Genomic DNA, 26,638 nt, shown 5'->3' on the forward strand with positions numbered 1-26,638 from the left:
TTTTCCACAAAAAAAGGAGACTCCAGGTTAGAACAGGTTATGGATAGCTATGTTTATTCAGTGATTTGAATACTTTGTCTTAATATTTCCTGACATTTAGAATTGTGTTCCGTGATGAAAACACGAACAAGCCCTCACTGTTACCGATCAAACAGGGAGGATGGGCGCGCGTAACACCAGACGAGCCAACGGCCAATGGGATGTGCGCAGCCAGGAGCATCAATTTCCCCATCCGCTTTTAAATAACACTGGGCTGGACAACAACGGATATGAGAGCGACGCGTCTAATATAATCTCCTCGTTTACCTTTTTGACTAGAGCGCGTGACACTGGAGGAGCGCACGAGTAATTGCGCATTTCACCGTTACGCACCGCTGTTTGTGCCAATCCACCGTAGCGAGAATGACTGAGACACAAACAATCAACCACCACGCGCCGCCACCGAAGCAGCACCAAAACGGCCACCCCACGGCACCGGTGGATGATGTTTTTGACGCAACGTACAAAGAAAAAGAGGGACGTAGACCGCGAATGCAGCTGGTGTGGAGAAATATCGTTCTAATGGCGTTATTGCATATCGGTGCGCTCTACGGTTTCACGCTCATTCCTTACGCCAAGACGTGGACGCTTGTTTGGAGTAAGTAGCATCATAAGCAACAGACGCCACGGTTGTTGCCTGTCACACCCCCCTTTATGTGCTGATGTGCTGGGGTCAGTGGGTCCATCAACCAGTGAGAACAATACAGGCGCAGTAATGGCCCATCCAATTCTAAGAAACTAACGATCTACAGGTATAGACCCTTTGGGGGGAAAAAATGTAAACAAAGCTGGAGGCAAAGGTGTAATGGAACTTAATGTAATTTCATTGCGAAAAGCAGGAATACCCACAGAATATCACAAAATATTAAATAGGGAATTCAAAATGGTTGGTTGTTTTTTATTCTAAAGACTTAAAACCATTAGATCTCTTTTCAGTTAATCATTGAAAGCATATTTTGTTTGCTTCCTTTTGCCTCCATTGTGGCTTTTTTGAACATTCTGATGACATGGCATTTTAAAGGGTCTATAGGCCAAGATACATCCAAGTATGTCCCTGTGTACAGTGGGTTGACATGTATTCATGAATCTTCTTGCATATGTCAGCAAGAAGCACTAATATGACTACACATAAGCTTTTGTACAGCCTATTTATATGGAGATCAGCAGTGACCGCCCACCTCCTGGTTCCACAAGTAAATTTTAGAGCTCAACCAATATTTTTCAATGGCCGAAGCTGATGCCGATATTCGATATACCGAGAATCCAGAGCACCTGATAGCCAGTCATTTCTGCTCACATGTTTGGGCCAATTTATGTAATTTTCCCCAAATAATCTAATTTGAATTTAATGCAAACTCACCCACAACCTTGTTTTACTCCACACTGGATGAGAGTGCAGTGTGGTCACATTTTTGCACTACCTTTGGACTTAAGTGTTCAGGTCTGCTTTATGCATATGTTCTTAATGCATATTTAGGCTGCTGGTCGGTCAAACAAAATATTGGTCTCTGATGGAGATTTAAAGGTGCATTGCGTAACATTTCTAGTAGAGGGTCCAAATGTATTTGCTTTGTCCAGAATGTCCCACAGTATAGATTAAACCTATCTATCATGAGGGACACAAGCTGAAACGTTATTTAAAAATAAAAATAAAAAGCATTTGGACATTGGCTATCTGAGTGTGTGAGGCATTTTTTTAGTTTTAAAATCTTTAAAGTCATACCATGAAATATTCCAGACAAAGTAATAACATCTCCATGGAGATAAGCAGATAGTGGACCCTTCACCAGAAAAGTTGCGCAGTGTACCTTTTCCCATAGACATTCCAAAATAAATTAATATTTAAAGTTTGAAAGCTTGCTCAGGGCTAATCGGTTACATGGTAACTAATAATTACCATGATAAAATCTGTTTCTGAAATTTTACTAACCAGCAAGTTATTAAAACATTTCACAGAATCTTACGTTTTAAATGGACGTTTTGGACATAAAACAACTGTGATATGGATATTGATTGCCATGTGGCTGGTTAGCCTTAGTGATGTTTTTGAAATTTTCAAAAAAGTCTATGGGAAAAATGAATGAAAATTTTACTTCCAGAACCGGAGCAGGTGGTCACTGCTGAGCTCCATTTAAAGAACTGACAACCAGAGGAGAGATAGAGGAGCCATAAATGGTAGCCTACCCTTTACTCAAAAGAATACATCTTGCTCAAATGGTCGAACTAGAAGAAAGGAGAAGAGACAAGATTTGAGCAAGTATTGATACTTGAAAAAAAAAAAAAAAAATCACATTCACAGACCAAAAATGAACCTTTCCTGAATATCTTTAGAATGATTTTAAGATGTAGCAGAACAAGTATAAAACCACAACTAGTACAGCTGAAAAAGTTGAGGCACTCAGAAAGAACAAAAGAATGAAAAGCCTTTAAAACATGGCAGATAAAGTTCAAATCATGGCAACATGTTTTGGCCCTTCAGCCTTCATCATGGCAAATTTGAAATAGCTATCACAGTGCACATTTTTAATTTGCACTGTGATGGCCATCTCGAGTTGGTGTGAATTTCAACTTTATCTGCCATGTGGTATTAAAGGCTTTTAATTTTTTTGTAATTTCTGAGTCCCTCTGCTTTTTCAACTGTATTTGAGACTGGTCCCTATACTGAAGAGCACCAAAAGGACAATTTGCACAATCTTTATACATCCAAGCAGCACTCCTGCCTCCTAAAGTTCCACATAGACACGTCCATAGACCATTATGGAACCTACCTAGTCGACTGAGGGATTCATTTAATTCAAATTTCTTCCACTAGGAAAATACAACAGCTTCCACATTCTGTACAATTGCAAGATAGGGTCATTCACCACAAGAGGTCAGTAATGGAACAAGATTGGTATTTGGAGTTATAAGCACGTTTGAGCTAGTTTGAATTTATTTTCCAAACGATATATTGACCATTCAATCCCACTAGCAAATGCTCACTGTCTGGTACTGACTTTGTTCTCCATAAAAATTTTTCAAATCAGTGATACATGTAGAAAAAAAATCTGCGAGTCACTTGTGTGATGTGCAGCTATCCATCGGAGTTGATGTTTACAGCTGTCAATTAACAGTTAACTACATGCAGTAGACTGAAACACAATGTGTATTCTTTAAAGGTGCACTGTATAACTTTTCTATTAGAGGGTCCACCACCTGTTTGATTCCATGTACGTGTTATTGTTTTTTTCCTACAGTATGGCATTTAATTGAACTATTACCATGGAGACAAGCAGGCCACCTCACCAGGCCAAGTTACAGGTCAGATTTGAGGAGAAATGGGACAGTAACTGTTTAATACAAGATATATTTATTTAATGCCATACTGTGGGACATCCTCGGCAAAGCAATAACTTCACCATGGAGACAAGCAGAAAAGTAACACAATGCACCTTTAACAAATCAAAATATATTGTAACTGCAGTTGCCATGATTCAAAACTCTCTGAAACGTACCACTGAGCAGATAGGCCTGTGTGTATATGGTGATCATATATAGCATGTGGCCCATATAGAAGATACAAGTGAAGCATGACAAGAATTTCTCCACAGCCCTGACTCTGTTTCCACTCTGCGTGCCTCGTCTTAGCCTCTTATTCCATTACGAAGCTGCTCCACAGGACAAAGCACAATCACTCAGTTCCATTATAGACATCCCATTGTAAGTGACGCTGGCAGACTCCCATTTCCCACACAAAGGAAATAAATGATTTTTACATACAAACTGCTAACCCTGTAGTTCAGATCTGTACATGTTCTTAAATGTAGTTTTTGTGTATGTTTGTCACGTCATATTTCAGTCTTTTTGTCAATACGCCTGGACATGCTTAAAATGTGAACTTTGGACAGAATTTTATTATTAAAGGGCCCATATTACACTATATTTAGTCTATGTTATAATGTTATTTCATCATCACAAACATAACTGTTTGAGTTGCGTTTTGTTTCATCCACAAGTTTAACACAAAAATAGAAAACACCTTGTTCCACCTTGTGATGTCATGTGGTAATACAGGATTTGCTCTACTGTGTTTTTAAACTCCATATTCGCTTTTACTATAATTATCTGGATAAATTCGGCCCTGGAATTGCAAATCTGTATCGAATAAAAGGGTGAATTGTAGCTGTTAACTTGAAAGCTACCGCTTCTTAAGTTCACAAGGTGGAACAGAACATTCTGAGCCCTGGGGATGTGGACAGACTAATAATGTGTGTGAATGAAACAAGATAGCATTATAACATGGTTTAAAGAGTCAGTTTTGCGTAATATTTTTCCGAAATGGCTCAAACCTAGCTCTGTAAGTGTTATGGAATAAAAGTATATAAAGTACATGTATTTGTTTAGGTATTTGGTTTAAGTGTAACACTTTTGAGAGTAACACTTTTGTACCCTCCCTGTTTCTATTGCAGCTGCTCTGTGCTACGTCTTCAGTGGTCTCGGGGTGACTGCTGGCGCCCACAGACTGTGGAGTCACAGATCCTACAAGGCCTCCTTTCCACTCAGAGTCTTCCTCGCTCTCGGCAACTCCATGGCTTTCCAGGTAATCCACTGTGGCCTAAACTGGCACTACTGCTACAACTATTATATTACGCAACATTTTTAGAATAGAAAAACAGACCTGGACTTGTCTTTTGTTTCATTCACACATTTAAATAATCCTTTATTATTAGTTGGTCTACAAGTCAAAAATGCTCTATTCACATAACTCAAATGCATTAGGGATGCACTGATCCAGCTTTTTTTAGTTCTGATACCGATTTTTATACTATACCAGCACACAGACTGAAAACAGCATTTCCTTTAAACAAAATAAAATAAGACAAAACTGATCCACATGTGTTACGTAGCTGTTATTTATCTTTCAAGTACAATAGAAAAACTTTAGTATAAAAAGTTCAAATACTATGAGACTTTTTGAGCCAGCTACAACCAGTGAATAGTCTTATTAACCAGTAAAAACAGGTTATGAACTGGTATTTGGAAGCTGATATCTGATACCTACTGCATATATATGTAAAATAATCATATGATCTGAGTGCTTTTACATGTTTAGTGACCTTAATCTGGTGATCGGACGCATTCATATTTAAGTCTATCTCACCTAATCCTCCCTGCTCTTGCTCATGTGCAGAATGACATCTACGAGTGGGCCAGAGACCACCGCGTGCACCATAAGTACTCGGAGACTGATGCGGACCCCCATAATGCAACACGGGGCTTCTTCTTCTCCCATGTGGGCTGGCTGCTGGTGCGCAAACATCCAGATGTCAAAGAGAAGGGGCAGAAGCTGGACATGTCTGACCTGGAGGAGGACCAAGTGGTGATGTTTCAGAGAAGGTAAATTCTGTTATCAAAAATTCTCTGTCACATATACTTTACAAGTCTGTGTTAGGGTCGCCAGCTTTTCAGAAAGCAGCAGGTGACCAAGCCTTTGAAAAAAGTCCAAAACTGTTCCAAACCACACAAAACGAAGCCACAAAAAAGAAGCAATCAGTTTAGTATTTTGTATCACCACTTGAACAAGCGCTAACAAGATGTGTAACAAAATTTGTATATCAACAATAACAACATCAGTAGCTCACATTTCAGTCATTATCTATATCATGAAACAGAATAGTAAAAAAGAAGCCCAAAAAAGCCTGAAGTTGCTATAAAGAAGCACATGTGGCAACTCTGATCTATTTAAAAAGATAATGAACACAAAATTGTAACTGAGTTTGTCAAAGGTATTACAAATCTGATACAAATCTGATACTTAAACTAGTATCCAAACTACACACTCATTTGAGAAAAGTATCAATAATAAAAAAGGAAACCCATTAACAGGACAAAATGTGACCTTTCCTGAACATTTCTTGATCTCTGCCCCCTCTGTCTGCAGACACAGCCTCCTGTCTTTGGTGGTCATGTGCTTTGTTCTGCCCACTCTGGTGCCATGGTGGGGCTGGGGCGAGTCTCTGGAGGTGGCGTATTTCCTTCCTGGACTCTTCCGATACGCACTGCAGCTGAATGCCACCTGGCTGGTGAACAGTGCCGCTCACATGTGGGGCAACCGGCCTTATGATGTCACCATCAACCCTCGAGAGAACCATATGGTGGCATTTAGCGCTATGGGTAAGAACCAAGCTCTTATTAAAGTGACAATGGAGAAATCTGCCTAACATACCTGGAGTTGTGTTTTGTATCATTCACACATGTTAATGACACAAACATATTTTTTTCCACCTTGTGGAACCTTGTGTTCCACCTTCTGATGCCATGTGGTACAGGACGCGTTGTGTTTTAACTCCATACACCTTTACTAAAATCATTTGAATGATTCCAGACTTGGAATTGCCAATCTTTGGTAAACCAATTGTTTAATGTCCAAATTTGCTCCTGTTTGCACATACAAAGCCCAATATGCGCGATTCGCCCCCTACAAAACACAACATTTTGCATGAAGGGTCAAAGTTTTAGCTCTTCCAAATGTACACAGTTTGTTTGGTAGAAAGATTTGTTTGGTAACCATATGGTATTTTTAACCATGTTCAGTGTTCTGTTCAGTGACGCTTGTGGCTTTAATTTTCCTTCTTCTTCAGGTGAAGGCTTCCACAACTACCACCACACTTTTCCTTTCGACTATGGCACCAGTGAGTTTGGCTGGAGGCTCAACCCCACCACAGCGTTCATAGACCTCATGTGCTTCCTGGGTTTCGCTTCGGATCGCAAAAAAGTCTCCAAAGAGATGATCCTAGCCCGTAAACAACGGACAGGCAGCGGAAGCAACAACAGTGACTAAGTTCTTTCTATTTAAAGGTCCTATATTACACAACATGGACTCTTGTGAGATTTAAGCCATGTTATAATGTTGTCAACAAAAACATACCTGGAGTTGTGTTTTGTTTCATTCACACATGTTTGAGTAATTCCTTATTGTTAGGCTGTTTACATCTCCAAAGCTCAAAATGCTCTGTTCCATCTTGTGATGTCATGAAGTGGTAGTTTTCAAGTTAACAGCTCCTTTTACCTTTAGTTCAATACAGAGAGGCAATTCCGGTTCAGAATCATTCAAGTGCTTCTAGTGAAAAAAAATACAGTGGGGCACTTCCTACCATATGACATCACAAGGTGGTACAGTGTTTTCTGCTCAAGAGAAGAACTCAGCATAAATAGGCTGAGTTAATGTGTTAAACATGTGTGAATGAAACAAAACACAACTTCAGGTATGTTTTTGATGATGCGACAACATTATAACATAGATCAGAAAATAACGTAATATGGGCCCTTTAAACTGACAAAGTCAGTGCTACTGCCAGGATTGGAGTGACTATTATAATATTTTGTGACAAATTAATGTTTTTGGTGTGCGTTTTGAATGCTTTATTTAAAGCTGCATTGTGTAACTTTCGGGTAAAGGGTCCAACACCTGCTTGTCTCGATGGAGATATTACTTTGTCTGAAATGTTTCACTATGTGGCATTACACTTATCCATCTTCCTTCAGTCATTCATTTATGTTTTAAAAAAAATAGCTCTAAGAACTTGCACACCTACAGTCAGCAGGCCATCTTCTACACAGATCTGACCGGTATCTTGGTCAGGTGGAATCTCCTGCTTGTTTCTATGGAGATAGTTAAGTTTAATATGATATGGTGAAACATTCCAAGCAAAGCAATTACATCACCGTAGAGACCCTCCACCAGAAAAGTTACATAGTGCACCTTTAAGGCACTGTACCTGATTTTTACTGTCATAACATGTAAAACAGAACTAGTTCTGTTTAAACGGTTTGCAGTGCTCCAAAGTTATTCCTCACTTACCTTTTGCATTCTGAGCATCCTAATTATTCACTATGATGAGTTTACTATGAGGCACTTTTAACAACTTTTAGAGACCAGAGCGGAGTTTTGCCATGACCGTAACAACTACTAGCATTCTAATGCACACTTCCTAATTATCTGACAGTAAAGAGATTTCTAAAGAGACCTCAACAGCTGTATATAATATGTCAGTACTGGGGCGAGACAGATCGTGCTTGAATACATGGGAAAAATCAGGCACAGGGCCTTTAATGACTTGTTTAAAGGGAGGCAATGTAGAACTTTGATTTCAAATTTCATAAACATGTAAACTGGTAAATGAGTTAAAATCAAATATATTACTTTTACTGATAATACTTGACATGTTGATTTGTTCTTGATTCAAAATCTTTGGACATGGAGGTTGTGTTGTTTTGGATCTTAAAGGTCCCATATTGCAGAAAATAGATCCCCTGTGAGATTTAAGCCATGTTATAATGTTGTTACCTCATCAAAAATATACCCAGAGTTGTGTTTTGTTTCATTCACACATATTTGAGTAATCCTGTATTGTTAGTTTCTTTACATTTCCAAAGCTCAAAATGCTCTGTTCCACCTTGTGATGTCATGAAGTGATAGTTTTCAAGTGAACAGCTACCTTTTCCCTTCAGTTCAGTAGAGATTTATAATTCCAGTGCTCAAATTATCCAAATGATTCTAATGAAGATATTTAAAAAGACAGAGGAGCACTTCCTGTGTTAGCATATGACATCACTAGGTGGAAGGTGGGGTGTTTTCTATGTACGAGAAGAACTCGTGTGAATGTGAATGAAATTCATGGTTTTGATGAGGAAGCAACATTATAACATAGATCAAAAACAGCGTAATGTGGGCCCTTTAAAAGCTGATTATCCAATAAGAAAGCAGTATGAGCCACACATTGCGGCTGCCAGATCCTACGACTAAAACTAGTTGACCTAAAACTTGTATTTGTCCTCTACATACAGGTTAAGGCACTGACAGCCCACGATCAGTTGTGATTGTAGTTCCCCTTTTAATGCAGGCTACATACCCTACCTTGAACTGAAAATGCACAGATGAGACAACTATTATTATAGGTCAAATCTGTTAATATTTTATTTATTCATGTTTTTCATTTGCAGTCTATACTCCTGGCACTTTGTTACATTCTTTATAAAGATTTGTGAGAACAGCGTTATCAGTCTATATTTATTACTACAAAAGAAAGTTTGAATTGCATTGTTCAGCTTGCACAGTAACTATCTGAAGTCATAAATCGGATATGACAATTTATGTGGTGTCTGAACAAACACCAAACCAACACATCAACCAACACAAAAATTTAAATAATAACACATCTTAGCTAAACTACTATGGTCTCGAAAGCCACATCCATATCAGGTGTCCTTCTGAACAGATCCATGTAGGCTTGTCATGATAATTACTATATCGACTCAGTGAATGACGAATGGAAACATAATTTTGGATTATTTGTCCAAAATTGTCTTGTCTTACATTGTTTTGATATGATCCATGAGGGTTTGTGTCAGGAGTACAGCACTGATGAATTATAAGAAAATACTGTACACATTGTGTTAACATATTTTACAGTTTTTGTAAAATAATAAAAGAAACGTTCTGATATGTAATCCAACATTCTGTTTTTATTGTTTTTCATTATAATGAGATAGAAGGTACACTCAGTTCTCATCTAACCATGCCACTGTTTTCAAAGTGTATACAACCTGGCCTGCAAGATATCCCTTTACATATAATAATGTCTTTTCCATAATCGTTTAAGTACAATGCAACACAAATTAGTAGGCTACGCAGTTCTTCATATGTCCAGAAGATGGCACCGGCCCAGCAGCTTTTATATCTTCCAGCGATGGGACTGCTCAAAATCTAAACATTTGTACGTCTATTTCTTGTACCATATACTTTTGAAATATAGGCCCAAATCTTTTTGTAGTTTAAAATTCCAGAGAAATATCTATGTGGTGAATTACTGTTGCAAAACCTAATTCTCAAGTTTCAGTATAACACTTCCTAGTCTAGATCCTGCATTGTGTATTCTTACTCTATTTACGGACTTTTTACCTGCTAGGAAAACATGTCAGAGCATAACTGCCTCACCGCAAAAAGATACAAGAGGTACTTTTTGAGGCCTTTCTGGAATTTACAGGTTCTATAATGATAATAATAATACAATAATCAGTATTCTCATCTCACCTGAAAGTCTTTTGACTAGATACATCGACACAACGAGCTTGCATAAGAAGTACAGTATTCTAATGGGCAGGATATTTTGTGCTGAAATTGTAGAAAAGCGCCACCTATCGGCTCAGGTAATAATACTACGCAAAGTTCTCAACATCAAAGACCTTTTAAACCGTGCGTAATGAAGATATGTGGTGTACAGAATCTAATAGCTGCTCCTGTCAATCTACCCGACAAGTGGTATGCGCCTTTTACAGTGGCGCATCTATCCTAATTACACACATCCATTACGCATAACTATTACGCACAGCCAAACCATGCGCCGTCCGCCTTTACCTTTTGGTCACGATAGTTTAAAGCCTGTCTGAAGGTTGGAGAGTCACGTTACATGATGCTGTATGCCTTTCCCACACAGATAATGACATATGGAAGCAGTAGGCCAACGGAATCGTTCGCATTTCCTAGGATTAAAAAAAAAATACCTAAAACAACACATTGATCCTTCTTTTGTTTCGCGTGTCATTCCTCTTTAAATCTCAATCCAAAAACATCCCTCAGATGTCCTCCCCAAATCACTTTTCTCCCTAATCCTAATTTGCACACAAGAAGCTGGCTAAAGGGCTGCCTCCGCCAAAGGAAAGGGACCTACGGGTCAGACGGGGTTATGGGGGAATTGCCTTTATCTAGTGTGTGAGCTAGGAACGTCTGGATTAGTCATGCAAATGCACTCTATCTGATCAATAGCTTGGCCTTCTTCAGCCCGGCACAATCCTTACCTTTTATTTTCTGTAGAGGGGGATCACCATTCTGGGAAAATGTCCTTTTTGGGATCCGTAGTCAGCAAGGTACCACCAGGCTACCGTCTTGGATCGTATCATGCAAGAAAAAAATGCGTTTGAGTTAATTGTAGGCATTGCAAAATTATATAACACGTTCAAATACCCAGCTAAGTGAAATTTTGTTAGTATACCGTTACAGTTGACGCTACTGTAAATGGTCTTTGATACAGGGTCAAATTGGCGCACAAAACAAGCCCGCGTAAAACTTGAAGGTGCATTGCGCAATTTGTTGGTGGATAGTTCGTCAAAGTCTTTTTTTTTTTTCATGGAGACGTTATTGCTTTGTCTGGAATGTTTCATGGTAAGATATTAAATACTCTATCATCTATCATCATGCAGACCAAACCAGGCCAAGTTACAGATCAGATATGTGGAGAGGCAGCTCTGCTCACAGCTAGAATGCCTGTTTTTATTTTTGAGCTATAAAACCACCTGTAATTTAATAAATGTAAGGTAGAACTGTTTAATGTCATACGTGGAACATTCTAGACAGAGCAATAACACAGTTCACCTTTAAGATCATGCGTCATTGTCGCTTCTTGCCAATTGATAAACGATGATTCAATCACGCTTCTAACAGTTTGACATGAAAGCAATCACTGGCAGGCCCTTTATATTTTTGCACTTTTATCAAGCTAAAACGACTCCATATCCACTTGCTAATCCTCAAAAATCATCTGTGCGTTACGTTTGATAGCCTAAATAAACTTTTCAACGTTCAGGGATCAATGTTACACTTTTTCCAACGGGATTACGGAGAAGAGAGGATCTCCCTGCGCCCGTGAATGGGAGCCAGAGGGCATAAGAAGGCCCGGGGTGCTCTTTTGATCATGTCCTCCTCCGCACTGCTCCGCTGATTGGACGAGAGGGTAAGAAGGGGGGAAAATCTTTAATTAAGCAGATAATCTCTTGTTGGGGACTAGAGCAGCTCCATTTCAGAAGCCCCCTCCGCGAAAGAACTGGAGATTCGCTGGTGGTTCGCTAAAGGACGCACAGTCACTTCACATCCACAGCGCGAGGGTAGGACAGTGCACGCCGCGGCCTCACCTGTCAGGATGTTCATGCATTTGGAGGTCTTCTGCTACGTGGTGCTGCTGCTGGCCAATATGAACGCGTACGGATGCTGGTAAGGCCAATTCGTGGATGTAGTTTGATGTGTTTTGATGTTTACGCACGAGTAACGTATGAAACAAAAGAATGTAATTTTTATTACTTCTTTTTTGGGTAAGATTGAGTCATGTAGGCTTATTTCCTTAACAATTGTGAATTTACCTTTTATATATGTTTTATGAGAATATATATCTTGCCCTCTATTTGGAAGTATATAATGATCAAGTTATGGGATTGTCATGGTATGCAATGTTCATTCTACAAGATGGGATATTTTTTGTTTTGATAACTGTAATCATTCTTAAACCTACGGATAGACCTGCAGGCTGTACAATATGGAAGAACATGCCTAGACTTTTGCTGGGGCTGGGAGTAATTGCTTTTTAACATTTGCATATAAGGTATAAAAGCAATCAGGCAGAGGATATGGGTTTGCATGTTTCTGCTCAACCATTACAACAGGAACAGACAGAAAGGTATGAAAAATATGATCTAATTGTGAAATATATTCTCAATTCAGAGTGTTTTGTTGTTGTTTTTTTTGTTGTTGTTTTTTTTTTTTGCAGCTAGGCCTAAATTTTACTTTAACTTTAAGCTCCTTTGCCCTGCATTTAAATCCCTTTATATTCTAATATGGATTTATCTATGATGAAAAAGTAGAACCGTTGCCATAGGAATTAACAATCTAAACATTAGTATATCAGTATATCTTTTGAATCGTGAAATGTTCTCAAAATGTGACCCATAACAGGAAGCTGAAGTAGGCCTATTTTAGTTTTATTTTACCAGTTTATGTTGAAGATTAAGAGGATCGTCCAGCCATTGTAGATGTTATATGTTATATTTTGTATTTTTGTAAGAGATCTGCAATGCTCCTTTTCTGCAAATGCTGCAATTACATAATTCCTTACATTTTAACTGTTGGTTTAGTTTTGTCACATTCATCTCATAAAAGAAGATGCTTTACACCAGATTTAGCAGCTTAACAAACAATTAAAATATATCCAAGTATTCATCCATTTACAATCAAACCAAAAACCATCACACTCCACATTTTCCACATAAAACTTACTAAAATACTGTCAGAAAGTACCATATATCAAGATACCACACGTACATACAACACTATAAGCATGTGGTGATGCATCCTGCCATTCAAAGCACCACAATACAGTCTCACCTAAAATGTCAAACAAAGAAATATAAAAAGGAAGCTCATAGTTTGGCATGTATAGATAATTGTTTGGGTTCCACTTTATAATAACTACACCTTCGTTAGCCTTAATAAAGCATGAACAAAGTTAGTTTACTGTGATTGATTCAGGCTTAGTAACTACTTAATTAAGAGGTTAGAGTTGGGAGTATGGTTTGTAGTGTAGTGTTGCTATAGTGTCATGATACAATTCTCAATTTCGATATTAAGCAATATACTTGTTCTGATAGAGCTTCAGAGCATTCTAAAACTATTCAGGAACTTTGACTTTTTTAGTATCCACACCTGCTCAAATGGGTATCTAGTTTTGATACTAGTTTTAGTATTGATCAGTATCAGATTTTCAATACTTTTGACAAACGTTATGATTAAGATATTAATTATGTAGTTACTAAACCTGAATTGTTTTTACTAAACAATTTTCTCATTATGAATTAAGCCATGCTACATTAATTAAGGCTATTAAAAGTGTAGTTATCATAAAGAGTTACAGTTCTTAACAAATTCATCAAACCCAGTGAATCTAAAATATTTAATTAGGCCTGTCATGATAACAAATTTTGAAGTGAGATATACTGCTAAGTAAAAAATTGATGATAATATTGAAACACTGAAAAGCAGATTTAAACCACAACTATTCGAAATGTACAAGATTAAGAAATTATGAGCTGCAATAAATAAACAGCAGAACGAAACACTTGAGTACTTAATTTGCATATGTAATGAGTCATATAAGTGATTTATTCAAACTTTTACGGTTCAAATTTTATCGTAGACCAGAAAAATAACAATGACAAAGTACCATGTTAAATGCTCACCCCAAAATATAGTGTTCCATCTTTCATATAAAAGTTAAGTTGATACAGTAATTATCATGACAGACCTATTCTTATTCTGAAAACAATCCAAACTCATCTTCTTTTCTCACAGAGTTCCAAATAGTTGTACCTCATTTTCACGTGTTCCTGGCGCACTAATGAGAGAGATGTTAACTGTGGAATTTGCGGAAGGACATTGAGCTTCCCTGACTAAATAAGCTTGTCTTCTTTTCCAGGTCAGTGAATAATTTCTTGATGACTGGACCTAAGGTAAGCCAGCTCTCTTTTGATCCTCCTCCCTTCCCCTTTTCTCCCCTCAAAAATGACATGCACAGATTGTATTGTTTGTTAAATAAATGGACACATATAGACATGCTGTTGTCCTGATTATTCGGTTTCGATACTAAGGAATAGACTTGTTACTCAATACTGATTCTGATACCACGATGATAATAAAAACACTCTTTCTTTAGACCATAGAATGTGATTTTCAATATTAAATCATAGTACTTTCTTTTATATCACCATGTGGTTTTAGATCTGTGTAATCCATCAGTGGTCAGGTCAATTCCATAGCGGTCCAAAATAATCTATGTGCTCTTATACTTGCTCTGATACAGGTTGAGATCCGTCTAAAGCTATGAAAGGTTCGTTTCCTGTAAATGTGACATTTTTAGTATTGATACTTGCTCAAATGAGTTTCTAGTATCAGTACTAGTTTTAGTATCGAATAGTATCTGATTTTTGATACATTTGACAACTTAGATAGACTTGCTCTGATACAGACCAAGATCATTGTGAAGCCATTCAGTAAAGATTAATTTCTGTCCTGTGAATGTGACTTTTTAGTATTGATACCTGCTCAAATAAGTATCCAATTTCGATACTTGTTTTAATATTGATTAGTGTGTGATTTTCAATACTTTTGACAACTTAGACTTGTTTTGATACAGTATAGATACAGTTTCGTCTAAAGCTTCTTAGAAAAAGTTAATTTCTGTTCTGTGAATGTGATTTTTTTAGTATCTACCTCCTCAAATGAGTACCTAGTTTCAATACTAGTTTTAGTACCAATTAGTATCCAATTTTCAATACTTTTGACAGTAGACTTGTTCTGATACAGCCCAAGATCAGTGTAAAGCTATTCAGTAAAGATTCATTTCTATCCTGTGAATATGCCTTTTTTAGTATCGATACCTGCTCAAATAAGTATCCGGTTTTGAGAGTACTTTTAGTATCTGATTTTGACAACATAGATAGATTTATAAAATTCCTGACTCTACTGGTCTCTGGCTCATACTTGATACAGCCCAAGATCATTCTAAAGCTATTCAGGAAACGTTCATATCTGTCCTGTGAATGTGACTTTTAAAATTTTTATATCGATACTTACTCAAATAAGTAACTCGTTTCGACAAGTTTTAGCATCTGATTTTGACAACTAAGATAAGATTCTCGGTTGCACTGGGTTCTCACTCGCTGCACTTGACCTTATCATGGGCCCCTGTGTTTCCTCGAGTTGAATGTGTGAAGAGGTAGGAGAGGAGAGGGGCAGCCCGGTGGTGTAGTGGGTGGTCATCATTAGCGAGCCTGAGCAGGAGAAAGACGAGAAACCACTCCATAGCTCCACTTGAGACATATTAGTTATATTATAGTGGGCCCGGTCTGAACAACAGCGGGCGAAAGGCAAGAGCTGGGGGTCCACACATGAGAAAGGTGCAGCTAAACAAGAGAGAGTGTCTAAATAAACAGGTCTAGCACTTGTTTTAATTATGTTGTATCAAATAGGGAAGGCTTAATGAAGTAACATGAAATCTATTGGGGTTTAAACAAAGGCAAATTATATGTTTTTGAGGCGGCATGTTTAAATGTATGAATAGAAACAGCTAGAAAAGCCAAGAGTTGGGGGTAACATGTAATCTTGAGGGGGTGATTTAAGACAAAAGCAAATGATATGAATAAAAACAGCTAGAAAAGTTAAGATATTGATTCAGTTGGAACCAAAACCAGCACAATTCTTTATCAAAATCACTTAATTTTACACTTAAATAGTTCTCAAAATCTATCTGAAATATATTTTACTCTTTAAGTAAAATTTTAGCTTTCAATACTTTTACTTAAGTACTTAATTTTTTATGTAATACTTTTTCTCTGCTCTTGTATCTGTACTTTTACTAAAGAGTACATTTTACACCATATCATTAATTTAGTCAAAGTTAATTGGTTCATGCATGTTTGTGTAATCCTGTGTTGATTTGTATTTGAGGCTTGAGTGTTTTCATCTACCCCCTATTTCCACCCCACATACATTTAGGGTTAAATATATCACAAAGTCATTTTTTACACTAAATACACATAAATAAAATAGCTTTCTATTCTGATATCTTTAAGTAATTGTGTCTGTGAAAAGAATGAAATCAGTAGATGGCGCTGAGTCCATACTTCGATATACTGTAGGTATAGACGTACAACATGTCCATTGGCATTAGGTGAGATGCTCCTCTACTGCCAGTTAATTATATCAGTTACTTCTAGACAGTTAGGATCATGTCTAGAAGTTATTAATACCTGGAGACCTATAGGTATAGCTAAAAATCCTCCAGCTATGGTAGTCCTGACCAAACGTAGCCCAAAACCTGGATCCAGCGCCTAAGAATGGGTCAAACGCAGAGGTTACATTTCCCTACGGGGACAATAAAGTATAGGCTTGTCACAATAATTACTATATTGACTTATTCATCAAAGCTGGAACAATATTTTTGGAGCAATAGTGGGAAGATTTTAGACATTTTTCTGTACCATGATAAGATTTGAGCTGTAGAGGGTAGAATAAATAACTGCTATGGCAAATTTTTTTGTTAATTCTGCTATTTATTTGTTGCAGTTCATGGCTTTTAATGATACTATTTAAACATTGTCTTAATGGGAGTGTCCTGCTTTTTTGTCTGTGGCATAAAGTAGTTTCAATATTATATTGTAGCGATATATTGGGTTTCAAAATTTGTTATCATGACAGGCCTACAATAAAGTGTACTTTACCTTAATCTTAACACCCCCATGTAATTCTGCTTTACAACATATACAATAATAATACGTTTATTTGAATATTTTCATAAATGATAAATTGCATTATATTTCAATAGTAATCAACAGTAAGTCATTATTTTAAGTTACTAATCACAAATATAGAGAAAATCAAATCATTCTTAAAAGGAGTAGAGAGAAGCAAACGCTTATTTGCCCCCACTCTCTTTTACAATGTCATTAATGCAATAATGTGCTTCTGCCAGACTCTTAAAATAGTAAGTCACATTACTCCAGACATAAAATAAGTAACTGCATTTGAAGATGTTTTAGTGTACGTTCAAATGACAAATTAACTTAAATTCCTTCTTCTATATACTTAATCGTAATCATTTCTTCATATCTTTATTCAAACATTTTCATATTTGGGGATCACCACTCACAGAGTTCCAGATTTTGACCCCACAAACTGAAATACAAAAACCTTTCCTTGTTGTACAGACTCTGGCCATTTTAAAGAGATGTACTCCTCTTAAATTAGTAGAAGTTATTAGAAGTACTAGAAGTACTTTCCCTTTCAATGAAATGTTTCTGAATATTTTTTGGTAGTTCTTTCCTTTTTGCTGTCTGGAAACTTATGATATCCTTAAGTTTTAAAATTTTTGAAGTGATAAATAGCTGGTTGGTGTGGTCATACTCACAGTTGTGTCTCCCTCCAGGCGTACCTGATCTACTCCAGCAGTGTGGCGGCCGGGGCTCAGAGTGGCATCGAGGAGTGCAAATACCAGTTTGAATGGGACCGCTGGAACTGCCCCGAGAGAGCCCTGCAGCTGTCCACTCACAGCAGCCTGCGCAGTGGTCAGTCTACACCTCATTAGGGCTGCATAAACAAATAAAAATCACAATTTGCATTGAAGCAATTTTTAAATCGCAAAGGCTACAGTTATTAGATAATAAATGTATAACAAAATATCCTGTGTTTTTATAGAAAATCATGCTCTACCTGTAGTTTAGACCTCTACAAACATTTATTTATTTGATAGGTACAGTGCATATTAATGAACATCTGTAGTTACCGTGTAAATATGACAGATTATTGCAAATATGCTCGTTTTGTCGATTTGTTGTCCCTAGGCATGTGACAATTACAAAACACAAAGAGACAATAAAAGGCCAGATTAAAAGTGTTCACAGACTTGGTTTTCTTTCAGCCACAGTTTAACTCAAATTCTTGTATTAGTTCATCAGTTCATATTTCATTATCCATTTTGGAGTTGTTTACAGTGTGCACATCCATGTCTAAGAAAGTCTACCTAAAACAGAGCAAGTGTGAACTGTTGGCTTGGTTTGAACTGGTCCCATTTGAGATTGTTACAGTGGCCACGTTCACTAGAGCCAAAGCAAACTCACTAATCCAAAACACAACATGCACAAAGAAAGTGTCTGAGAGTCTCACCAAACAAAAGGGCCCATCTGCAGTCCACTGTTTAGAAGCTTTTCATACAATTTATTACTAGTTTGAAGTGGGTAATATAGCATTTTTTTTTTTTTAACATGCAGGATTTGTGTGTTAAATGTGTGAATGAAACAAAACACAACTCCAGGTATGTTTGTGATGAGGAAAAACATTAGAATAGAGTAATATGGTAAATAAAGTTTCTTCTTCTGAGAGTTCACACGTCACTGTAATTGGTTAACTCAGCTGTCACTCACTCGCAACCTTTTTGTGGGTGGGACCAAGTGTCTGTTTGAGAAGATAGATGTAACAGTGATTTTATGGCAATGAAATATCAAATGTAATGAATATGTATTTGTATTAATGAAATGGAGACTGTGAAAATCCATATAAATAAACAAATAAACAAGATTTGACCAAAATAGCAGATTGTTGCAGGAATAAAATCACAGTACAGTTTTTATGACCATACTGCCCAGTCCTATTTAAAGGTGTATTGTGTAACTTTTCTGGTGGAGGGTCCTTCACCTGCTTGTCTCCATGGAGTTGTTATTGCTTTGTCTTGAATGTTCCACAGTACAGCGTTAAACTATCCCTCTTGAATTCACTTAATTACATGCGTTTTATTGACTTAAAAACATACTTTCTTACTGTGAGGGGGCTTGTCTCTCCACAGATCTGACCCTGTAACTTGGCCATAAATGGTCACTTGTTTGTGCTTAGTATAAGTGTAATGCCATACTGTGGAACACTTGAAAAATTACATGATGCACCTTTGTAATAAACTTGTATTAAAAAAGCTCTTTTTAAATTAGTGAAACTCAAACAAATGTATGTTTTCTCTTTAGCAAACCGTGAGGCAGCTTTTGTCCATGCCATCAGCTCTGCAGGGGTCATGTACACTCTGACCAGGAACTGTAGCCTGGGGGACTTTGATAACTGTGGCTGTGACGATAGTAGAAATGGACAACGCGGTAATCCTCTACTCTACACTCAGCATTTACACATACTCACATTAGGACTGTACAATGTATCACAATCAAATCTAAATCATAAAAGCTGCAATTTAGGTAATAGAATGCCAATTACAAAAAAATATCCTTTTTATAGAAAATTCTTGTGTCTGTAAATTAGACTTTTACAAACATGCTCTGAAATGGCATTTATATATTGCTGGTTTTCAGATGACATCACAACATTTGACAGACCAGAGGAAGGGGCAGCTAAAATTCATATTGTTAAAATGCTTTTCTATGGTCTAGTCACTATTGGAATTTGGTTCAACATTCATGATTTTAACATGAGCAAGCAGGGAGGATGGGAGTATCATCACATGCTAGACTCTGAATTACATATGCTTTTGTATGTGCACTCTTTTACTCTCACGCACTTTGAGAAAACTTACAATTGGATTCTTTTCCCCAAAATAGTGCAGATCAAACTCACGTGCGGGATACAGCACTGTTCTTTACACTTGTGTTGGTGCTTTCAGGTGGTCATGGGTGGCTGTGGGGAGGCTGCAGTGATAATGTGGGCTTTGGAGAGGCCATCTCCAAACAGTTTGTGGATGCTCTGGAGACGGGTCAAGACGCCCGCGCAGCCATGAATCTGCACAACAATGAGGCTGGACGCAAGGTACAGTCCGGCTACACTATAGATCTATAATATGAGAGTGGGTAGATTTAACAGTCAGTAAAAACAGATAACTAGAGTAATCAGATAACCCAATTATTAGATCTGACTTTCGGTGTTTACATGCCCTTGAGAAATCTGATTACCAACATCTGGTTGCACATGTAGGTTAATCAAGGTATTTACAGTGTTTTAACGAAGACAAAGTACAATGTAAAATGTTAATTAACACTTTCAATAAATCATTTTTTACTCAATTCTTGTCTTCGCCACATTACGTAATTTTCTGTGAACTTGAACTAAGCGTGAATAATCAGAAAGAAATCCGATTACTCACATCAGAAAGATTTCAGTGCCACCTTATAATAAAATAATAATAGCCAGACTTAATTCTTAATTTAAAAAATAGTTTACTAAGTATGATTTATCAAAGAGCATGTACCTGATTTTTTTTTCCATATACCTGAGCAAAATTTGTCCTGCTCCAGTACATATATATATATTGTATAAAGAGCTCTTCAGGTCAAAGTAAGTCTGCTGTGTACTATCCGAACTTATTTATAAATCATTTTCTTGTCCAATATGTGTATTAGCATGCTAGTTGTTGTTAACATTATCATGGCAGTTGCTATAAGTGCTTATAAACTCATCACAGTGAATAATTAGGATGCTCGCAATGCATAAAGCACAATAATAACTTGGAACCACTGCAAAACATTTAAAATGAACTAGTTCTGTTTCTTACATTTTTAAGACAGTAAATATCAGGTACAGCCCCTCTAAGACTGATTCAGGCTAAATAACTAGTTAATTAAGGAGATAGGGGCTATTTGCCCATTATTGTTATGATTAAGCCTATTAAAATTTTCACATTTCACATTTCAGTAGCCTGACAGCTCCAAAAATCAGATAGCGATATGATTTTTGTGGTAGCACCCATGAGGAGCACAGTTGGGCATCCTGCTTAAAGCTGATCATCTCTCCGAGCCCTCTGAACCATGGATGAGTGTAAAGCACCTTTTCAATATTTCCTCTTCTTCTCCAACTTGAACCGAGCTGTGCCACCCAAGCGCCCCATTCAGATCCCCAAAAGCAAGGTGCCACTCGTCCCCAAAGATAACAGTGTGCTCGCTGTACCAGAAGAGCCCATTAACAAGAGCTGAAAACCTCTTATAACAATCCCCAATCCAAAATCTGTACCCCTTTAATTAGACTCCCCGCGGAGCCAGACAGTTCACAACTCTCTGTACGCCGCTGCTTTTGAAAATAAGTGTTTAGTTTTATTCTTGTGATAAGGATCCTGCATTTATGTTAGCTTTTGTCCAGCCACGGGGAGCCAGAGGAGAGCACAGGAACGCAGATAGAGTGGGCTTTGTTTATGCTAGTTTCGGAACCCCACGGCACCTGGACCGTCAATGTAACAGAAAAAAATGGAGGAGAAAGAGAGAATAACTCCTTTTTGATTGCGCTAGTCAATGGGGTGAAAACATGTTGATAATAGAGACGCTAAATAAATACGTCTGCACTTTCGGATGGGACAATGGTGCGCGATGTGAAACTTTGAATCAGGGAGAGCTGCTTTTCATCCCACAGCTGTTTTGTGTTGGGCAGAGTCAGGAGATACAAGGAGACAATAGCGTGAGGCCATTTCAGCTATTGTCCGCATTCAGGCTTAGCTCTTAACTTGAGTACAATAAGTGGATTTGACAACACATCAGTCAAACAGTGTGGGTCCTCTCCACTCTTTTATCGGTGTTCACACATGAGGAGAAACATGAGACAAATATTGATGTTTATATTATTTCACAGTGTTTCTGTTTGTGTTGCTTGGTCCATCTTCAAAAATGCTCGCAAAGACTAAAGTTCAGCAACAAGTATTAACATTAATATTGTGCCACAGTCAGTGACACCATATCTGTAAGCGCATGCTTAGCTGAGTAAAATATGTTCTATAACCAGTGTTTCCATGTGCTGGAGACACAAAGTCCGTAAAATTGCAACTGAAATTCGCATACAGCAACACAAGAATATTGTCAGTACTGCAAAAAAGGGGAGGGCAGAAGATTAGGGCTGCGCAATATATAGTATTTGCCTAAGGTTTTCTAAGGGTTTAACATATTTAAAAGGTTACTTTTAGTCTATACTCATTTATTGCAAACCATTTTGTCCTTGTTTTGTCACGTTTCAATTAATTTGGACAGTTTAATTCTCATCCTAGTTAAACATATACAACCTCACACATTAGTGTACAGTTACAAGTGAAATGTTTCCTATAATTAAGGTTTTTTGAGTCACTTAATTAATGAAATGTGATTAATGTACATGTGATTTTAACAGCAATACAAACATGGAAACAAACGGGGGTGCACTGTTATCATGTTATGTGTGCATCCCTATGGAAGACCTTAGCACCAAGAATTTGGAGCTGCCATTGCTTTAAAAGTAGTAAAAGTAGTGCTCAGTGAAGTCATGTTGATCTGTGTGTACTGTCTGCTTTGCTAAATAAATGGGAAAAACAGTCATACCGATGAGTCTCTTGTTCCCAGGCGGTGAAGGGCACCATGCAGCGCACCTGTAAATGCCATGGCGTGTCTGGCAGCTGTACCACACAGACCTGCTGGATGCAGTTGCCCGAGTTCAGAGAGGTGGGGAACTACCTAAAGGAGAAGTACCACCGGGCACTCAAAGTGGACCTGCTCAGAGGAGCGGGCAACAGCGCCGCCAGCAGAGGTGCCATTGCAGAGACCTTCAGCTCCATCTCACGCAAAGAGCTTGTTCACCTGGAAGACTCTCCTGACTACTGCCTGGAGAACCGCACTTTGGGCCTGGCGGGCACAGAGGGGCGTGAGTGTCTCAAGAAGGGCAAACACCTGACCAAGTGGGAGAAGAGGAGCTGTAAGAGGCTGTGTGGAGAGTGTGGTCTGGCCGTGGAGGAGAGGAGGGCTGAGACCATCTCCAGCTGTAACTGTAAGTTCCACTGGTGCTGCGCGGTCAAGTGTGAGCAGTGCAGAAAAACAGTGACCAAGTACTACTGTGTGAAGAGGAGCAGAGGCAGAGCTGAGAGCGCCGGGGCCCGAAGGAAGAACCTCCGACTCAGGAAGAAGCACTGAGGGCCCCTCCTATGTGTGGGACATGAGGAGGTGAGCTAACCAAGGCATTCACAACATCTGTGCCAACAGGACACTATACCAGAATCTTATGTTCACACTGACACCTGAATATGAAAAGGCCTTTTATCTTCAAAACAAGTGACATACTGGACACCACAGACAAGAATGTGAAAACAGAAGAGGCCTTTACTACGAACAATGTACATGAGAAAAGAATTATGGGGGTAAAGTTAGGCATGGTGCTCTGACAACGCCTTTGAAATAAAAATCTCTGGGCTCAGTAAATGTTATTGGTGATTAATTTTAAGTGCCAAAAACAGGTTAATACACAAACCTAGATCTATAATAATGAGGACTGTCCTCTTGTTATTCCCATTAGCTGCCCTCTGAAGTACCACTGCACTATAAAAATCATGTTTGTGAGTTTGGTACAAAACTGTAAAGCACAATGATGAGAGTGAAGAGGATGCTTTATGACCTTACTAAATGTATTTAAATATGTATATTTTTGTACTTTGTTTTTAAAGCCTTTTACATTTGTTGGGTATTTTATGGCTGCTGTTTCATTTCAAAACATTTTGTTGTAAGTTATTGAACTGTAAAATGTTTTACAATTTGGCAATCACATGACCAGGAGGTCCTTCATCCCTTTGTAAACATATAGTTCAGTTATTATACTTTTATAATGCTCAGGAGCCTGACGGTTCCACACGCCCGCCCTGCCCTTGTATTTAAATGTACATAAAATGAAGCACTTTGTACTGTACATGGTTAATTTATTGCACAGTATGTCCTATAGTTGTACTTTGTGCATAGCTGTCTCTGTGTTTTTTGGTGTTTTCTACTGAAATAAAAGAATAATACATGTTTGTACACATCGCCCCAAACATCCTGTCCCAACTTCTTCTACTAGTGACAGTTATACATGCTGATTGGAGCTAACAAAAGTGTGCTCAATTGAACCAGCTTTCTCAATTCCGTCTCTACAAATCCTGGGTGTAATCCTCCAAAGAGCCCCTGGAACTTTCCCCACTGTTTAATACTGGTTTAATTAACTTTGTGCAGACGGACAAGACCTTGGGGGTGGACAGGGCATGCTGCACGTTACCCATGACAAAACACACACACAAACACACACATACACAGCCATCTCATTCTCTCATTTTGTATGCTAATCTCCTTTTTCACGGCGCACCTCCGCTTAAGAACTGTTGGGAAAACTTTGGCTGGTCCGCACTGGGCTTCCTGTGGCTGTCTTATTGCTCCAGGCCCACCTATTTCGAGGTCTTTTCTCTCGTCTAGAGCCTCTCCTTTGGTCGATTTAACAATGAGCACTGCCTAATCAGCTCTGTCGGAAATGCACCACCGTCAGGCTAGGTAATCCTGGGCTCCTCTGGCTCCTCAATGAGCTGGCCTCCCTCTAAAGAGCTTTGGGAAAAGACTTTGGGAGCATTCACACTGCCAGCTCAAAGAAAGTTAGTTCAAGTATTGTGCCCAAACAAGTGCCTTTTATAAACACTTTGCCAGGATAGCACAGCGAACGCACACACCATCACTGCCCCAAGAAAAGTAGTACCAGGCAGGGGTAGCATTCGCCTGGCATGCCCCCCCTGTACCCCTCACCCTCCCCTTACCCAACCCCACAAACCCTTAAGACGATGGGGTATACAAGAGGAGATTAGTGGGCCCATTCACTGCGGGGTAGTTCATTCCTGCACTCTCCTCCTTTGGCTCAATAAAGTGTCAGGGAAACACCTTGTTGACATCTTATTTACCAAATAATAGGCATAATCGAGACTCCGCCCCCCTGCGCTGGTGACCCCCCGCGGGCCGACTGGATGGATGGCAGGGCTGGGAGGACTGGTGCTTGGCAACCAGCGCCTGGCAACAGAGAAAGAGAAATTTATGAGAAGAAGAATTTATATTTATTAGGTATTTTACATTTTAAGTATTTGTTTGTTTGTCCTGGTTTAATACTCTAAATTGCTGAATTGTAAATCTATTAGACATTGTAGTTTGTGATGATGTCCCTCTACAAGCTATTTTTATTAAAAATAAAAGTATTCCACATATGCCAACCCTGGCCAAACAAAAGCAAAGCAAAAAATGTAAAAAAAAAAACTGTACTCAGTTAAGACTGTTCAAAATAATATTATTCAAAGTAAAAGTACAAAGAAGTGGTCAAAGAAATGACTCAAGTCAGAGTACAAACATATTTGGGGAAACTATTACTCAAGTAATGCTTTATACCTTGAAGCGAACAGAATTTGAAAGACAAAATGTTAAATAATGCACAAAATCTGGTATTTTCAAAGAACAGGCTCAAAATGAGAAAAACAAAATAATATTTAACATGTTCAAATTATATCATTAACATAGGTATTTTGTTACTTGTAGACTACGCACAAAATATTTAATTATGAAAAAGAGTACTATTACACTGTAAAAAATATTTGGCTATTTAAAGAAGGGTGTCCGAAAATGAAGTAGGTACTACTAGGTACTAAGAAGTAGAATTTCATTAGAAAGTTACTGAAGTAAATGTACTTGAATAAATTAGAACAACTCAGAGCAATAGACATGAAATGATTGCAAATCTGTCTTAACTTAGCCTATATCTGCGAAATATGTGGAAATGTGCAAACTGAACTCTCAAATATTACAGAGACCCTGGTTAAACAAATGATATGTGTTTAGTCTTAAGTATTCCCCGGTAACTTAAAAACAAACATGCTCCAATGTGTTTATATTTTAGAATTTGAATGTCAAAGACTGAGTCGGAAAGTAGGAGTGAAAATAAATAAATGCATCTGATAATGTATAGTTAAATTCATTTAGATCCATAAACTTAAATTTGTATTACAGTTTTATAAAGCACTTAATAATGCTACTCCTTTATGGCATTAAAAAACTACACATAAAATAAATGTTTAATCCTAAATAAATACTGTCCCCTTTTATGTTGATCCAAAGCAAATGCAGTATGTACTAGGAAACATTCAAATGATCTTTTTAACTATTTTCTTTCTTTTTGTTAAATGTACAGAGACTATATGTTATAAATTTTAAAGGTGCATTGTGTAACTTTTCTGGTCGAGGGTCCGTCAAATGCTTTTCTCCAGGGAGATGTTATTGCTTTGTCTGGAATGTTTCACAGTATGGCATTAAACCTTTCTATCTTCATGGAGCCCAAACCAGACCAGGTCACAGGTCAGATCTATGATGATGATCTATCTTTGAACTATAAAACCACATGTAATTGAATAAATGTAAGAACATTTCCTTAGAAACAAGCACGTGAATGACCCCCAACCAAAAAGTTACACAGTGCAACTTT

At 38.0% G+C, this 26,638-nt stretch overlaps 2 protein-coding genes across 3 annotated transcripts; both read left to right on the top strand.

The window, feature by feature from the left end:
* The first annotated feature begins 254 nt into the window (after window positions 1-254).
* Window positions 255-9,448, top strand: scdb (stearoyl-CoA desaturase b). Its single transcript, XM_055162510.1, has 5 exons — window positions 255-637; window positions 4,488-4,618; window positions 5,210-5,415; window positions 5,960-6,192; window positions 6,660-9,448. Exons 1-5 carry the CDS (start codon window positions 403-405, stop codon window positions 6,857-6,859), a joined length of 1,005 nt encoding a protein of 334 aa, XP_055018485.1. The 5' UTR covers window positions 255-402; the 3' UTR covers window positions 6,860-9,448.
* Window positions 9,449-11,993: 2,545 nt separating this feature from the next.
* wnt8b (wingless-type MMTV integration site family, member 8b) lies at window positions 11,994-23,301 on the top strand. 2 transcript variants are annotated; one of them, XM_020939649.2, is made up of 6 exons: window positions 11,994-12,064; window positions 14,316-14,349; window positions 17,823-17,961; window positions 19,408-19,533; window positions 20,052-20,194; window positions 22,738-23,301. In XM_020939649.2, the coding sequence occupies exons 1-6, from the start codon at window positions 11,994-11,996 to the stop codon at window positions 23,299-23,301; spliced, it is 1,077 nt and encodes a 358-aa protein (XP_020795308.1). The 2 variants fall into 2 exon arrangements, with proteins under 2 accessions (XP_020795308.1, XP_055018644.1); XM_055162669.1 differs by having other exon boundaries at window positions 12,004-12,026.
* The last annotated feature ends 3,337 nt before the right edge of the window (window positions 23,302-26,638 follow it).

Source organism: Boleophthalmus pectinirostris, unplaced genomic scaffold, assembly GCF_026225935.1.
Source record: "Boleophthalmus pectinirostris isolate CB_2022bp ecotype Guang Dong unplaced genomic scaffold, ASM2622593v1 HiC_scaffold_5, whole genome shotgun sequence".
Classification (NCBI taxonomy): Eukaryota; Metazoa; Chordata; class Actinopteri; order Gobiiformes; family Gobiidae; genus Boleophthalmus; species Boleophthalmus pectinirostris.